The following is a 16,350-nucleotide window of genomic DNA, read 5'->3' on the forward strand; positions in this document are numbered from 1 at the left end:
TCACAATTCCTCATGCACAGCCATAAAGCAACTTTGTAGGGTGAATAGTGTTCACAATGAGCTCCTTTTATTATCGACCAGATAGAGATGAGAGTTTTCAGTTTTGGCACAGAATAAGTCATCACTGGAACAAAATATAAGAAAACCAATGGACTGCTTATAGCCCATTTTTAGTTATGTTTAAATAAAAGAGATCTGCATGAAACCAAATATTTATTTTTATTTTGACTTATAAAACCACTTGGTCCTGAAAAACGTTCAAAACAGAATAATCCATTTGCGTATCTGAAAGGTAAACTTCTGCAAAACAGATGAAGATGTGATTTCATGTACCCTAATGAGAGTTTAATTTTACTTCAATTTATTTTCAATATTTTCCATCATCTTTATAACACCAGGCTTCCCAAGGCAGATTGCAACAGTTAAGATGAACCCATCAGGAAGCAGAATATCCTCACCGAAATATTTTGTCCTCCAGTTTTAAGGCGCTGCCTAACCAAATAGAACGGCTTTAGACTTTTTACAGATGCATAGGCAGCCCCTTATTTCTAATAATCTTTTACTATTGTTTTCAATAGCGTTGTTTTGGGTATACTAAAGCGCCAGCAAGCTCCGCCTACTAGCTTCGGCTCATATCATGGACTAGAGATAGGATCAACCTATCTCATGTTTTCTTCAACCTCCTTGTATAGCTCTGACGTGTCGTGTTTTCTAAGTAGCAGGTAAAGACGAGTCAGCGACAACGTGAGGCAAAGGATGGTGACGCGAAAGGTCAGGACGCATGCGCTCCGTTGAGTAAGGCGTCCTGGGAGGTTGAGTTCTTTGGGCGCCTTGCTTTCTATGTTTTAATCTCTACGCTGTTGGGACCGACTGTTACTGGGACCTCGCGGAAGAAATACAATTCCCGGCGTGCAGCGTGGTGGTCATTCCTTCAGTCATGACTTAACAGCTGCAGGTCCCGGGCTAGTGTGGACTAGTCGCTGCTGGTCTCCCTGAACAGGGTAAGTGTTGGGGACCGGTCGGGTTTGGGAATTTCGCTGCGTTCCAGGTGGGGTGCACTTTCCTGCGGTGGGACGGGAGGACTCCAAGGTGGGGCCTAGGTTCTATTGATTTGGTGTTAGTTGTTTTTTTTTTTTTGTAGTTCAGTGTTTGTTGAATTTATATTTTTTATTTGTCGTTTGGAGAAAAAGAGGCGGGGCTGTGTAGTTTTTCTGTGTTGCTGTAAATGTGACCTACTTTCCCAGACAGCTTTTGGTTTAAGACTGATTTCTGTGAGGGGAAGGGAGGGGTCTTTTTTCCCCCTTTCTTTTTGATGGGGCTGGGAGGGATTTCACTTTTTGTCTGGGGAGATTTACTTCCAAATCTAGTAGTCCCGTTGCTGAGAGTTTGGCTGCAACAGGAAATCCTTATTTCAGGAGGTGAAATAGGACGTGGGAGACGAAGCCCATTGCAGGAGATGAGCTGACAAACAGCTGGTCGCACAAGTCGTTGGTAGAAGGATGTGGCCATCCACCCGTGGCCTTCGGCTCAGTTTCCTTTGTTCCATTATTTTGTCGGCAATTTGAATACCATAAGTTTTGTTTTTTTATTTAACTCGAGCAGATTCTGTGCAAACTGTGATATATTTTTATTTGTTCATCAATAAAAATGTACTGTTTGTTCCACTACCCATTTGGAGTATTTTAACCTATTACTTCCAAATACTTATTACTCACAGTATGGTACAATTTTTAAAAAGTCCGTATGCAAAATTCTAATAGAGTCGGGTTGGAGAGCAGAAATACATATACAGAATTTTTCATTTAAAAAAAATACAAATTTAGTGCAGTACTCAGAGCTATTAAGACCACACAGGTGACTGATGTGCTCCTGAAAGTTTATACACACCATCTACTACTACTACTACTATTTAACATTTCTAGAGCGCTACAAAGTGTACGCAGCGCTGTACAAACACAGAAGAAAGACAGTCCCTGCTCAAAGAGCTTACAATCTAATAGACAAAAAGTAAAGCATTTAAATTTAAAATATTTAAGCAGTCAAGCACAAGAGAACAGTCACAGAAGGACAGAAGATGTTGAAGGGTGGTCAGTGTGATTAGGTGTAACTCTGGTTGGAGTAGTGCGAGAAGGTGATAGAAGAATAGAAATGGCTGAGGTAAAGTAATGAGTGGGTTGATAGGGAGGTTATATAAGACATGTCACTCTAGGGGTGGGTGGGTAGAGGGGTAGGGTGGGTAGGATTAAGTCTAAAGCAGGAGAAGGTATTCTCTGCAGCCTATCTGTGAGATGGAAAATGCTCTCTGAAGCTGCTGCTATAAGTTGTTAGTTTTCTCTCCCTGAAAGAGATCCAAGCCACACCCACGAAGTTCAAACTATCAGTGGGGAGGGTGAGGGGAGGAAATGGCAGTGCTTGATGAAAAAGAGAGCTCAGTTTGATAGGAGATATACTATAGGATGTCATTCTGAGGCCAGGCTAAGTCTAAAGCAGGAGAAGGTATTCTCTGCAGCCTATCTGTGAGATGGAAAATGCTCTCTGAAGCTGCTGCTATAAGTTGTTAGTTTTCTCTCCCTAAAAGAGATCCAAGCCACACCCACGAAGTTCAAACTGTCAGTGGGGACGGTGAGGGGAGGAAATGGCAGTGCTTGATGAAAAAGAGAGCTCAGTTTGATAGGAGATATACTATAGGATGTCATTCTGAGGCCAGGCTAAGTCTAAAGCAGGAGAAGGTATTCTCTGCAGCCTATCTGTGAGATGGAAAATGCATCTTTGGATACATTTTTTACTGGAGCTGAACAAGTTAAAATAAGTTTGTGGTGATCTCGCTCTCCCCCCCCCCCCCCCCCCCCCCCCCACAGCTATTATTTACATTAACAGAGCAGGAAGGTTCATGGTTTCTAGTGGTTCATTGATAGGATAATAAACATTCCCCCCCCCCCCATCTTTAACAATTCCTACCACTGCCCCCCCCCCCAACAGTACCCCAGGTGGATGAGAGTGCTGCTCCTGTATTTGTTGTAATCTCTTCTAAAGCAGCTGGTTCCTGCTTCAGCTATTCTGTGGCAGTAGACACAACTGTTCAGTTTCTGTACTTCTTAGAGGGTGGGTGAAACACTGAGCTCATAAATTATTTTGTAGGGTGCAGTTTAGTATGAGGTTCTCTTGCAGAGAACCCACACTTTATCCACTCATTAGGGGAGAAGCCCAATGATTGTGAAGTCTTTGAAAACTAGAATATGGAATTTGCATGTGGGAACCCTTTTCAGGCATTCTGAAGTCCAGCATAGTATCTTGATGCCAGCATCAGCTGTCACAGGATCCTGAAGAGCTGTAGTCATTTTTGATTCTGGAGTAGTTCTGTGTTCTTGGACTCCCCTAGGAGTCTGGAAAGTGTTGCTCACATTGTTCAGATGTATTTGGGAATTTCAAGTAGCCATTCATGGAACACATTCTAGTTTTCAGAAGCTTCTAAGTTGCTAACACTTGATTGGCCCTTGTCCTGTAAATACAGATGGTTCATATGCCTTTTTATTTCTCTTCCTATGTGGTGGCTGGAGCTAAAATTGATCTGTTGCTGACTTGCAGAAATTGCTACAACAGAGCTTGACTGCCCTTGCTTTAGAGGTTGCAAACACACAAGTAGCCATAAGTAGGACATCTGTTTAATAATATGTGCTTCACTGCAAGAGGAGGAGCAGATCAGTGTTTGGGTGCTTGGACCGACAGGTTAATGCTTGAGAGAAGGGATAAGTAGCTTCAATACCTGCTCAACTTCCCGGGGTACAAAGATGCAGGAAGAATCGATCATGAGACCTAGGGTAGGAAAAAGAAAACATCAGACATAGCAAAAATAGTAGTTGTCTGGTCCTGGAAAAAGGAACATGATGAGGTGGACACATCCCTGGCAATTAGAGGCAACTGAGAGTAGATTTGATTTACTTACTTGATAAACTGCACACATTTTGGCTATCTTTCTGCAAGTGGTAAAAAGTGAAGGGGAAAAGTTATACTCATCCTTCTGTCCCCTTCAAAAAGACATAGTTGTATTAACCACAGAGTGGTATGGGGTTTTTTTGAACTTCTGAAAATGGGCTGTACTTGATATTGCTCTCTTCAGGGGCCATGTACCTGCAGTTTGAAATCATTGAACCAGCCACTCAGTGAGGGGGTATCACTTTGCAATCCTTTTTACATTTTGCAGTAATGTGTGGCTAAGGCTTTACCTCTGTCTTCCAGGCTGAATTTTCAGAGAGACTGAATGCATATAGCCCCCTTCAGCCCACCCCTTCCCCCACCTCCTCATTAGGCAATTATGCTGTTAGAATTTGGGAATGAACAAATATAATTGCTTGGGGAAACAGCTTCTTCAGAAGCGTTATGATGAGGGTTATACATGGGTCCTAGTATAAACTGAGCCAAATTTGTTACCAAGGGCTACTTCAGATTTTTCCCACATTTAATTCCTGGCTAAAAGTTACTTTTGGACTGAAATATTTCAGTACTCAGGACCACTTTAGCTAGAAACAAAAGATCAAAAAAAGGAAACTTTTCTCTGATGCTTTTATTTTCTGGAGAAAAGTACATACATATTAGTCCATGGTAGCACAGACATAAAAATGGCACCAGTCATCGAGGCTTTCATCTTTAGTTACTGTCCACTCCTGCACCTCCCTCATAAACATTCAAAATTAGTCACCTTCTTCAAGGGCAACACCTGTATTCATTTGGTGTGGTAAGTGTTGATTTTGGGCTTGAGGAGGGAAGTTTTCGGAAGCCAATTACCCAGGCAGACCAGCTGGCTTAAATTGCACAGCCTTAATCCAGCCAGTTGTATGTTTGGCATGTTGAAGTTGGGGCAAAGAAGTGATGGGCCCAGTATCTAGCTAGCGGTGATCAGCGTTTTGCTGACCGCTTCTGTCGTTATACCTAGAAATTCAATGCTGGGTCATGTCTAGGCTCCAACATTGGATTTTTGGGTATACAGAACTGGCAAAAACGTAACTAGTTAAGTGCAATATTCAGAAGTTAATTGGGTATAAAGAACCGCAGAAAGATAAGGCTGCATTTTATGTGGTCCTATTTACGTGGTTACCTTAACTGATTAAGTGCTGACTCTGCCCCCGGAACGCCCACAAAACTGAGTGCTAACCAAGCATTTTCAGTGGCACTATCCGGTTAAGTGCCGCTGAAAATGCCCAGTTAGCCCCAGACAGGTGATTTTAAATGGCCATCTAAATCATTTTGAGTATTGGGCTTAACATGTCTAGGTTACATTTAAATCTATGCATGTTTATTTTCAGAAAAAGCAGGTGCAAATCTCTGGGTACTTTTTCCTTTGGGCAGTTTTCAAAGTGAACATGTGCTCATACTTTCCATTTGAGGTCCAGATGTGACTCTTGGTGACCACACAATGAGGGGTTCTCCACCCTCATGGATTTCTTGGCATGATACAGGAATGGTTTGCCACTGCCTTCTCCTGAGACTTGGAAAGTTAAGTGGCTTGCCCAAGGCCACAAGGAGCCACTGTGATTACTTTTGAGAGCCAGTGCAAAATTTGCAGATAAAATACACCTGCGGATTTCACATCAATGGAGATTTTGAAAATTGTGCCTTTGGAAGACAAAACTAGGGGAATTTAAATATTTACAAGCAATAGGAATTTTGCAGCAGGATATGAAGAAAAGAACAGTGCTTTTCAACATCTGGAAGCTAACTTGAGGAGGCAGACTTAAAACACAAATGCAGGACTATTCTGTTTCGTAAGAAAAGAAACAGAGATGCCACAGAGAAAGATGTACCCCTATCTCTCATGAGCCCCGTGCAGCCGCAACATCCTCGGAGCCCTCGGGACGGCCCCATCTGTGTGGCGCATACAGGGCTAGATTCTATATATTGCGCCTAATAAAATCAGCGCTGAAAAAAAGCGCCTAGGCGTATTCTATAAACTGCGCCTAAATCTAGGCATAATTTATAGACTACGCCCAACACATGTAATAATGTTGTGTATATATATATATATATACAGTAGTTCAGCAGTACGTACTCCTAGGTTTGTCACAAATATTTTGCAACAGATCATTTTTTGCTTCATTTGTTTTCATTTTCAGTTGACCCCAATCGCGACCTTGCATTTAACGCGATGAGAATTTATGGATCTCAAACATCATGCGATAACAGGGGTTCCACTGTACTTGTAACTTGCGCACACACTCACAGACTGTAAGCTATAGAGCCGGTGTAAGTGATCACACCTTAAATGAAGGCATGTTTTCACACACTTTTGCTAATCTATATACATAAAAGGCACCTCCAAGGTTCCAATGAAGCCTCAAGCCGGAAACCTGAGGCGCCAGAGATATCTGGTTTGGCCTGCAGTCAGTGTAGCTCTGCCCTCGCGTCAAAACGCGATGACGTAGAGGGCGGGGCGGGCCTGCAGTCACTGTACCTCCGCCCTTGTGTCAAAATGTGATGACGTAGAGGCCGGGGCGGGGAAGGCACAACGCACGAGTTCCACAGATTCTGTGACAGCAGCGGGGAGTCCCACACATTCAGTGACAGCAGCGGGGAGAGCGCTGCGAACTTTAATCACAAACTCTCAACCAAGTGACTTAGGGACAGAGGGAGGCAGAGGGGGGTGTGGAAATCGGAAGGGAGGGACAGAGGGGGGTCTGGAACTCGGGAGGGAAGGAGGGAGGATGGTGGTGGGGGGGGATTACCTTGCTAGCGTCCGTTTCATTTTTATCCGAAACAGGCATTTCTCACTAGTATTTTATAAAGAAAAGGAAGTGACTATTCTTTCAAAAACCTTGAAATAGGCACATTTTTGCAACTAAGCATGAACAAAAATTTGTTTGCACACACAAATCAATTTGTATGTGTGTTAATTTGTAAGTATATTTGCAGACAAGCTATTTGTATGCACTTAAAAGATTTTAGGCGCCTCCCTAATTAGTGTTATAGATTTACTGTTTGTCATCCCTGTTTCTTTTAAAGGAAATCTGTCTTTATTGTGAAATATGTTATTATAGAATGAGGCTCCTTTAGGTTGATTTGATAGTAATTCATCTTGCATGGACTTTGAATGGGAAAAGTTCTATTTTCAGTGATTTTCCAATGGCACTGCCTAATTGACAGTTTTGATCAGTTTTACATCTAAATGTTAAGTGTTATTTCTGGAAATCTGAACAGCTCCCTCCCTCCCTCCCCTTCAGTAAGGTTTTCATGATTTTCTTGTGTACATTTTGATCTACGCTGATGCAAAAATGTTCCCCCCCACTGATTTTCTCTATTTCATATATGTCATTCTGGATGGTGATCTCTAAACAAATGTATTGTTAGACAAGGGGAGCCTGAGGAAACACAATAGAGTTTTTAAATGTATTGTCATTTATTTACTGAACAAAAGTATCCAACACCTATATCACCCATGTGACAAATTAACTGTCCCCTTAGATAATCAACCAGTTGACCGGATTTAATTGATAATTAGATTCAGCTGATTGAACACAGCCAGGTTCAGTTTGCAGCCAGCCCTGTTGAATCTAAACCTTCCTATATATTGAACCTTACCATGAGAGTGAAGTAACCACCACAAAGTTTCTACAAGAGGGCACTGTCATGATCAAAAATTCCAGAAGAGATGACAAAAAAATAAGTTATTGAAATATATTGGTCTAGAAAGGTTACAAAGCTATTAAGGCTTGGAAGAGTGGTGAATCTTCCCAGGAAAGGCCGACCTGCCAAAATTACTCCAAGGGCATAGTGACAACTCACCCAGGAAGTTGCAAAACATCCGAAGAACTCCTTGCCTCTTTTTAGTCTCAGCCAAAGTTGGTGTTGATGACACCACAATAAGAAAGAGACTGGGCAAAAATGGAATTCATGGGAGAGTAGCAAGGTGGAAACTGTTGCTATCCAAGAGTAATGACAATGCTTGTCTCATATTTGCAAAACCACACCAGGTTGATCCCCCTTTTGGGATAACGTTCTATGTACAGGTGAGACAAAAGTGGAACTCTTTGGACAACACAGTTCCCATTATGTCTGGTGTTTCATAGTAAGAACATCCTACCAGCAGTCATACATGGTGGTGGTAGTGAGATGGTGTGGGGATGTTCAGGATCTGGATCAGAATCTAGAATTCTGTATTGTACCAGAAAATGCTTAAGAATGTCTGTTCATCTGTCCATGAGCTGAAGTATAATTGGGTTATGCAGCAAGACGATGATCCGAGTGCAAAACCAAGTCTACATCTGAATGGCTGAGGAGAAACAAAATTAAAGTTTTGGACTGGCCTCAAAGTCCTGGTTTGAACCCAATAGAGATGCTGTGGCAGGACCTAAAATGAGCAGTTCATGCTTGAAAATCTTTGAAGAAGAATTGATTAAGATTCCTCAACAGTGATGTGAAATTATAAGAAGCGTTTGGGTGCAACCAGTTATTAAGTTTAGGGGACCATTACTTATTTCACATGGGTGTTGGATAGTTTTGGTTCTTAAATAAATGAAGTAATAGTTTAAACGCTGTGGGTTATGTGTTTACTCAGGTTTCCTTTGTCTAACAGAGTATTACATTTTTTTTTTTAAAGATTTAGAAACCATTTAGTTTGTGATAATAGAGGAAACCAGGAAGGGAAAAAACCCTTTCACATCACCGTATTAATAGGTTCCCAGAAATTCAGCTCAATTACCTGCAATGAGTAGAAACTGAAATCAGGAAAGCCCCTTTTACTAGTCACTCTTGCCCATTTTCATAGTATAAACAAACATAATAGCTTTCAGTTTCCACAAGATCATTCCCCCTCCCCCACCCCATGATTTATCTAAATTATTTAATATGTTTACATTTTACCTATGCAAGGAGTAGTGGGACCTACTGTGTGTTTAATTGGTATATATTCTGCCAGAGCTCTCACCAATGGTGATATATTTTGAATCTTTGCTTCCAATGTCAGACTCTTTACTGGTTTATATTTGCCATTTTTATTTGTTTTGCTTGTTTTTTTGGCAAGTTAAGCTTCCTTATCCTAATGGCGTCAGCAAATGTGCCAAATCTGAAACAAATGGGAAGATAAGCTTCTTCCATCAGGAGGATTGCTTGCAAGTGACTGGCAGGCTTATCCCTAAATAGTATTTAAATAAAGAAGGTCCTTGCAGTGCATTATCCATGCTCTGTCCCCCAGAAAAACTGACAGGAAATAGGGTTACCAGTCATTTCCATGTTTTCAGGACAATGCTCCAATCCTGGCTTTATTCTATGGCACATATATAGATATGCAGTCCTGCATTGCTTCATGAAATCGGACCTAGAAATCCATGTATGTGATGAGGATAAAACCATAACAGGAAAGGCCTGACCTGATTAAAATAGAACCCATAGATAAAAACCCTATTTTCTAGTGAAGATTCCCTCTTTTCCATATATTTTTTGCATGCATCTGACCTTTGGTACCTCCCATTTACTGAATGGGACTCTTCATGCTTTAACCTCAGTGCTGCCATAGTATAAATTCATTTGACTTTGTATGATGTGAAGATTAACTTGAGTCACACCATTGCTTGGCACTTTCTTTTTCTTCTGTTGGAAAGTGACTCTTTTGTAAATTGAGCTTTTCTTTCTTAAAATAGAATACCAGAAATGTATTACTTTTATATCACCTTTTCAAGAGAGTAGAATCCCAATGTGACATTACAGAAATATTGGTGTTTAATGTGCAGACTGGATCAACTGAATGCTTCTCAGGAGAGACAACTGCAGTTTTTCACCAGTCAGGGCTTAAGATTTGGGTTGGTGGTAGTGGAGGAGGCTTCCATCTTATTTCAAATATACCGCTTACGGCTATGTTAAGGCATCCTTTTACTGTAGAAGCCTGGACTGAGTTTTTAACATTTTTTGCTTGGCTTTTACATTGATGTATGAGGTATACCCCTAGTATTTAACATCTGTGTTGAGAGTTAATCACAATCATTTGTCTAATCAGTTAATCTAAATAAGTTTGAACTACCTTCAACCACAACAACTCAAATGGCCTCTTATTAGAAACTAATATTGCTACTCTGATTCTTAACAACATCAGGTGTGAATCTAATTATTTAAATTTCAGAAAACTCTAAAATAAAACTTGGTTATTTACTAAGGGAAGAGAGAAGTGCTTAAAAAGTGGCATAAATTGGCATTTGGATGTTTTGCTTGCCAAAATGTTCAAATCGCTATTTTTGAAACCAATTTTTTTTATGCAGTTTGTCTGCAGTGTGTTCAAATCACAAGGGGGTGTGTTGGGTGCGATATTTGAGTATTCCTAAGACTTGGATGTTTTTCGGCCATAATGGAACAAAACAGAAAACGTCCTGGACTACAATTTAAACGTTTTGGTCTAGACCTGTTTTTTTTTTTCACAACTAACACCCAGATGCACAAAAATTGATGAGGCAGGAAAGTGCATGTTATACTGGTTGTGGCCAGTTAAGCGAGCACAGAGGACAGCAAGACATGCACAAAGGGCTTCTGCAAGCTCTTTTCCTGTCACAGTAGCAGCTAGTGATAATTGCATGCTAATTTATTTGAATGAACTACTTATCAGCCGGTTTCCTAGTGATGCACAGAAGGACCGCCTCCCCTAACGATTAATTTTTAACGGGTGGTCAGGAGCTGTCAGTACTGCCTGGCTGGGGTTGTTGAGAGTTGTGGACTGTCCATGTTGCAAAACTTTTATGGTGCTCAGATTAGGTGGAACGGCTTCTGCTGTTGATAGATCAAACGAGAAAAGTCACAACAAGCTGTGGCCTCTGCTTGAACTCTCCTTAAAAAAAGCATCTTCTTTTTTTATTTTTTTTTTATTTCTTAAAAAAAAATTAAATACGGAAAGGAAGCTCTGTGATCTGCCGGTTTTCGCTCCTCTACTTTATTCTGGTTTCTCTCACAAGTACTAATTATGAAATAATAGCTGCTGATGCTTATTGTGGTCTAACGGCCGCTTCGGTGCTCTGCTGCTGGCCGGCTTGCATGGATTAGCTTTGTCGCATGTGTGTACTACTCGTATGTACAGATATTGGCTGCTCCTTCTCCTCTACTGTCAAATGTGGAAAACAAGAAATCAGTAAAAAGGCTCTCTTCTGTTGCGACACACTGAACACTAAATTCACAGCTGAACAAAAAAAAATCTAAGTATTTCATTGTTGACACTTAGTTGAGTGTGAATATAGCTAACATTCAGTCCCATATTGAAAACTGGATGCAACACATCGGCCCCAAATTTCTCACTTGTCATACAAAACAAATATATATTCACATTCTGGTGTCACCTCAGTAACAGCAACACAAAATCTCTCCATTTCCAAATACTGTGAAGCAACACCAAACCCTACAAATATGTTACTCAGAAACTATGTAGCAAACAGAAATGGGCAGAAGACTTCCAACATTTCCAGTTGAGGCTGGTAGCAGCAATTATCATTGGGTGCAGTGAGGAAGCAGAACAACCAGTTATAGGGAATTCAAGAACTTGGCTTTCAGGATTCCTGGTCTCCCCAGCTTGCAGGCACAGATTTCTAAGGAAATCACAGGCTTACTGTTTATGCCAAAGTTTTGGTGACACACTGGTTGAGTACCACTGGTTTAGAGTGTTGTAGTTGATTCAATACTCTGCGGCTTGGATGATTTTAGGAATACCTTATAAAGCACATATTACCCCTGCGCTAATCCCATTATATTTGCCAATGAATGAGTGCATTCAGTTAAAAATTTGAACCACACTTTATAAGGTATTGCGGTTAGCTTGGCCCTTACTTTTGCAAGAATATTTAATCTTTTATCAACCTCAAAAGACTAAAGACCTTAATGAACATTACCTGACTCTTCCTCCCCTCTCCCTCTCCAAGACCCCCCAATCCAACCTACCATACATGTACTTCATTCCACCACAATATCACTTTGTATTATTCACACCATGTATTTGTTCATACCGGAATCGGCTATCGCCATTAACGGTAATATGTAAGCCACATTGAGCCTGCAAATAGGTGAGAAAATGTGGGATACAAATATAATAAATAAGCTTTCAGGTTCCAGAAATAAGAATTGATTAAATATTCCTTCATTATAGATTGATTTCAAGTAATACTACTTCTGGTGATTGAGCATATTAAATTATAAGTCCAAGACTGTATAATTCTGACAAGGGAGATCAGAGCAGAAACATTTGAGGCTTAGGATAAAATTAAGATATGTTTCAGCACTCTTATGCTGTATACAACTTTTAGTATAACACATGTTTAATTTGACTGTTTTTATGTGGTGTTTGCATTTGTATTTTTGTCAGGGTTTTTTTTATGCTGTTGGTGTTAGAATGTAAACCTCTGAGAATATTATAGCAGATGGGAGGGGGGCACTGCTTTGCCCCTTGATAAATTGAAATCTTTTTCAGGGAAGAAGATGGCGTTGGAGTAGGGACTGCCAGCAGCTTCTCCTCAACTTACTCTTTGTTTCTTCCATATTGCCTTATAACAATACCAAAGAGACAGGGTAAGATTAGGGGAACTCTTCCCCCCTCCCCCCCACCTCTGTCTTCAACTGTTGGCACACATCAGACTGATATTACTTCTGATGCAGTCACTTCTACCTTGGGCGCAGCTACAGTTGGGCCAGGGAAGAGCCCAGACTTGGCCAGTGAACCTTCATTAAGCCCATTGGGACCCGAGTCTCCTTCATGCCCCTGATCTTCTGTTGAGGTGCCAATACTTGGAGAAGGAGAGCCTGATACTTTCGCTAGAGTCGTGAGATAGGCTGATCAGTTGATCCTTGGAAGAGTGTTAGCAACTAGTTTGCCTGAACTGAGTTCAGAATCGTTGATGGAGGAGGCTAATGCTGGAGTTGAAAGTCTGATGTAGGGAATGACTGTCGAATCAACCTACTTTTCAACAAGGGATATCTTTTGACTTCTTTCCAGCCATTGAAGAGGCCAGAGGCGGTCACAATGGAAACTTTGTGGTCAGCTATAAAGAACCTGCATAAAGTTTGTACTTGGTTTATTTCTACATCTTTGACCACCAATAGCAGACTACAGGAATTGGAGAATAAATTAAGTCAGCAAGTTTACAGAGTTGATGGATTGAAGAAGTCAACTAATGAATTAAAATGTGCAGTCTGTTGTTTCAAGATAAATCTGTGATTTTGAGAAAAATTGAGAACTTGGAGAATCTTAATAGAAATCTTGAGATTTCTAAAGATTCCCTGTTCAGTAGTTACATCGGCAAAGGCCTTTTGGCTAAATTTTATTACAACTGTTCAGTATCCAGGAACAACAATACCACCCTTACAGAAAGCATATTATCTATCTTTATCAGGTAATGTGGAGGGAGAAACTGGACCTTTAAACGTATTTGCTATTTTCAAGTCATCACAAGAGAGAAGTAGTAGAAGCACGCTTCATTCTTGCAAGACAAGGAGTCCATTCTCAGCCTTTTTTATTGTGCATGAGAGTACTTTCCTTGATTCAAAGTTCAAGTTTTCTCCGTTTCTAAGTGGACACAAGTCAGAAGAAAGCAAGCTGTGGAACTATCCTACAGTTTCTGTAGGGGCAAATAATCAAGATTTCCTTGCAAGTGTATAACTTCCTATCAAAATGTCCATTCTGTTTTCTTTGAATCTTCTTAGCTGAGATTTTTCCTGGAAAGAAAAGGTATTACTTTTTGAGTTGTCACACCCTCTTCTCTAAGACAGGTCTGTATAAGTTGTAGGTAGTACTCTGTTTTTCTTGTTAAACATACATAAACAATCCATATTCCCATGGTTGTGACACTTGTCCCCCTCAATTTGTGGACTGCTTAATTTGTTAATAGATTTCATCCCAGATTAGGCGGGGTTTTTTTTTTGCCTTGTAGTACGTCCGTTATTTCTTCCAAAGATGCGTGTTTGTAATTTTGAAATGCAAACAAAAACCGAAATCTTTCAGGGATGGACAGCTTTTTTTGGCTTTCTTTGTGCTTCAGCTTCTGAAATTGTAGTTTTTATTGTTTTGTTTTTTTTCTCTCTTCCACCCACAGACTTGACAGACTAAAACTGCACTGCCCTGTAGTGATGCAGGAGGAGGAGCAGCAGCAGGTAGGCTAAGTAAATACATTCTACTGTGACCTTGGAAGAAGAGACTTGGTGTGGCTGTGAAAGTATGGTGTAATGTAGCATCTTTTAATCTTGTGTTGGACCAATAATGGCTGCCAAGCTTGTGGCTCAACATACATAAAGCATGCTGTGGTCTTATATATTCCTCCAGCTAAATAAGAACCAGTTCTTGCCTACTGGCTCTTCCTAGACTTGGCAAAAAATACAAAGTTTTCTGCCAGTTGGCATGTGAAAAGGAAGCGGTGGGTCTGGGGATAGCTGCTTTGGAAATGAGCGAAGCAAAAGAAACACTTCAAAATTGAAAGTAAATAAAGACGTGTACAAACCTTTTTTTTTTCTCTGGGGAAACAAAGTGTTGAAGGTTGCTATGTTAATACACCTGCATGTAATGCTCAAAAGCTAATTGTAGGCATATTAATTTATACTAGTGTAAAGGTATCACCAGCAGCTGGTTTGGTGATGTGTTCCAGAAGCAACAGATTTGTTTTATAATATAAAATTTATATGTTAAAACATCATCCTATGAGGTTTGGAATGACGTGTACATGGCCTAATTATGCCCTGTAACTGTATTGACCAGGAAAATATAAAGGAAAGCAGGCCATTTCTAAAATGTAGTGTTAGCTCCTGCCTTCCCATGTTACAGCACCCAGGCTTTATAGAGTATACAAAGCATTTTCCTGGTCTTCTCTGTTGGTTTCTTTTTTCTTTCTGTAAGACTCATAATATCTCCAAATCCCTCTTCTCCCCCCCTCCTCCCAATCATTCTCTGGATTGATTTTTCTCACAGCCTACGGTGACAGGTTACTATCTAAACATCTGCAAATGAGTGAGCCATGAAAAGAATAACAAAACAGAAAAATGTAAATATGGTACAATATTTCCAAATGTGTGAAAAAAAATTTCATTTTAAAAGTTGAATTGTGCATAAAACATGTTGAGAAACCAATTTTAGGAGTAATTTTTGCAGGTAAAACAGTGCTTTACCTTCATAAATGGGCTTTTGTTAAATTGCCCACTATCGGTGTTGGTAAATGTGGGTGCAGTGTTATTTTTGCACATGCTGTAGGGGAAGGAGGGGGGGTTAAACTATGTGCATGCATGTATTCTTCCTCAAAACGGTCCTTTCAAGTTAGTAGCTGAGTGCATTCAAGTACTTTTGCTGGGATAATTTCTAAAGTGAAAGTATGCATCTAGCAAAATTTTCAGTTGTTTTGGTACCATATCGAGAAGTTGGAAACCTTTTCGGAATGCTTAGACACTAGCCAAAACTTGTCCAGAGGGAGGAGGAGCAGTCTTTTCTTTTTTTTTTTTGTATGTGACTGTGTTGGGATCCTAACCCATAGTTTGCAACCCACTGCTGTAACCACACTTTCTCATCACCACCTGTCTCTAGTCTTATCACTTCTCTTGTTGGCCCTGGCAACAGCAGTGACTTTTTTTTGCATGGATTAGAAACCATTACAGCAGTAATAAATCTCCCTGGGTGAAAGCCAGCACCAGCAGTGACCTCTCACTGGCCCAGGGCTAATAGCAGAAGCAGCTCCTTTTTGGCTTTGGAAATGTTTAGATGCCAGATTACTATTGTAGTTGACTTAGTGCTTGTGATTTGGTTGGCTCTGCATACTGAACATTCCTGCATTGATGGATGTTCCTTTCTGGTTATAAGCAATATTATGGTAGTCTGTTTTATCTTTTGTCGAGATTGCTAGGTCAGTTGTTTGTAATACTTGGTATCTTCTGTCTTTTGGGCAGTAATTTTCAGTCTTCTTGGTTTTGTTTGCAGTGTGTGGGGGTGTGTATTTCTTTATTCATCTTTCTTTATCCTTGCCAGACCAATCCAGACAAATATGTTATGTCCCTCCTGCCTGCAGATGGAGACAGAGCTAATTGTTGACCTCCATATATAGTGTCAGTATTCTATCTCTACTAAATATTTGTTAGCTGTTAAGCAAGGTTTTCAGACACATTTGGTAACCTTGCAATGGTTCCCTTTTGCAGAAGGATAACTTCACAATCTCTCCTCCATAGGTTTCAAAGCCATCTCAGTGACAGTTGGGGTCGTGGGCCTTCATTGACTGTACTATCTCTACTGGCCACTTCCTCTTTCCTCAAGCTTACACCCGGCATTGGGTCATTGCTGTCGTTCCCTGCAGGTTTTGACTGGTGAGAAAAAGGAGTCCTTTATCGCCTAAGGACAATACGCGTTTCTAAGTCCCTCATCCTTGCTAACTT

At 40.5% G+C, this 16,350-nt stretch overlaps 1 protein-coding gene across 3 annotated transcripts in view; it reads left to right on the forward strand.

The window, feature by feature from the left end:
• The first annotated feature begins 869 nt into the window (after positions 1–869).
• Positions 870–16,350, forward strand: part of TRABD (TraB domain containing) — a 70,752-nt gene continuing 55,271 nt past the window's right edge. Inside the window, exons 1-3 of one of the 3 annotated variants that reach the window (XM_030216072.1) lie at positions 870–1,001; positions 12,944–13,009; positions 14,040–14,097. In XM_030216072.1, the coding sequence (XP_030071932.1) occupies positions 14,074–14,097 (24 nt within the window). In that variant the 5' untranslated portion in view covers positions 870–1,001; positions 12,944–13,009; positions 14,040–14,073. The remainder of the gene's footprint in view (positions 1,002–12,943; positions 13,010–14,039; positions 14,098–16,350) is intronic. The other 2 variants (XM_030216073.1, XM_030216071.1) reach the window with 2 other exon arrangements.

The sequence above is a fragment of the Microcaecilia unicolor genome, chromosome 10 (genome assembly GCF_901765095.1).
Source record: "Microcaecilia unicolor chromosome 10, aMicUni1.1, whole genome shotgun sequence".
In the NCBI taxonomy this organism is placed as follows: Eukaryota; Metazoa; Chordata; class Amphibia; order Gymnophiona; family Siphonopidae; genus Microcaecilia; species Microcaecilia unicolor.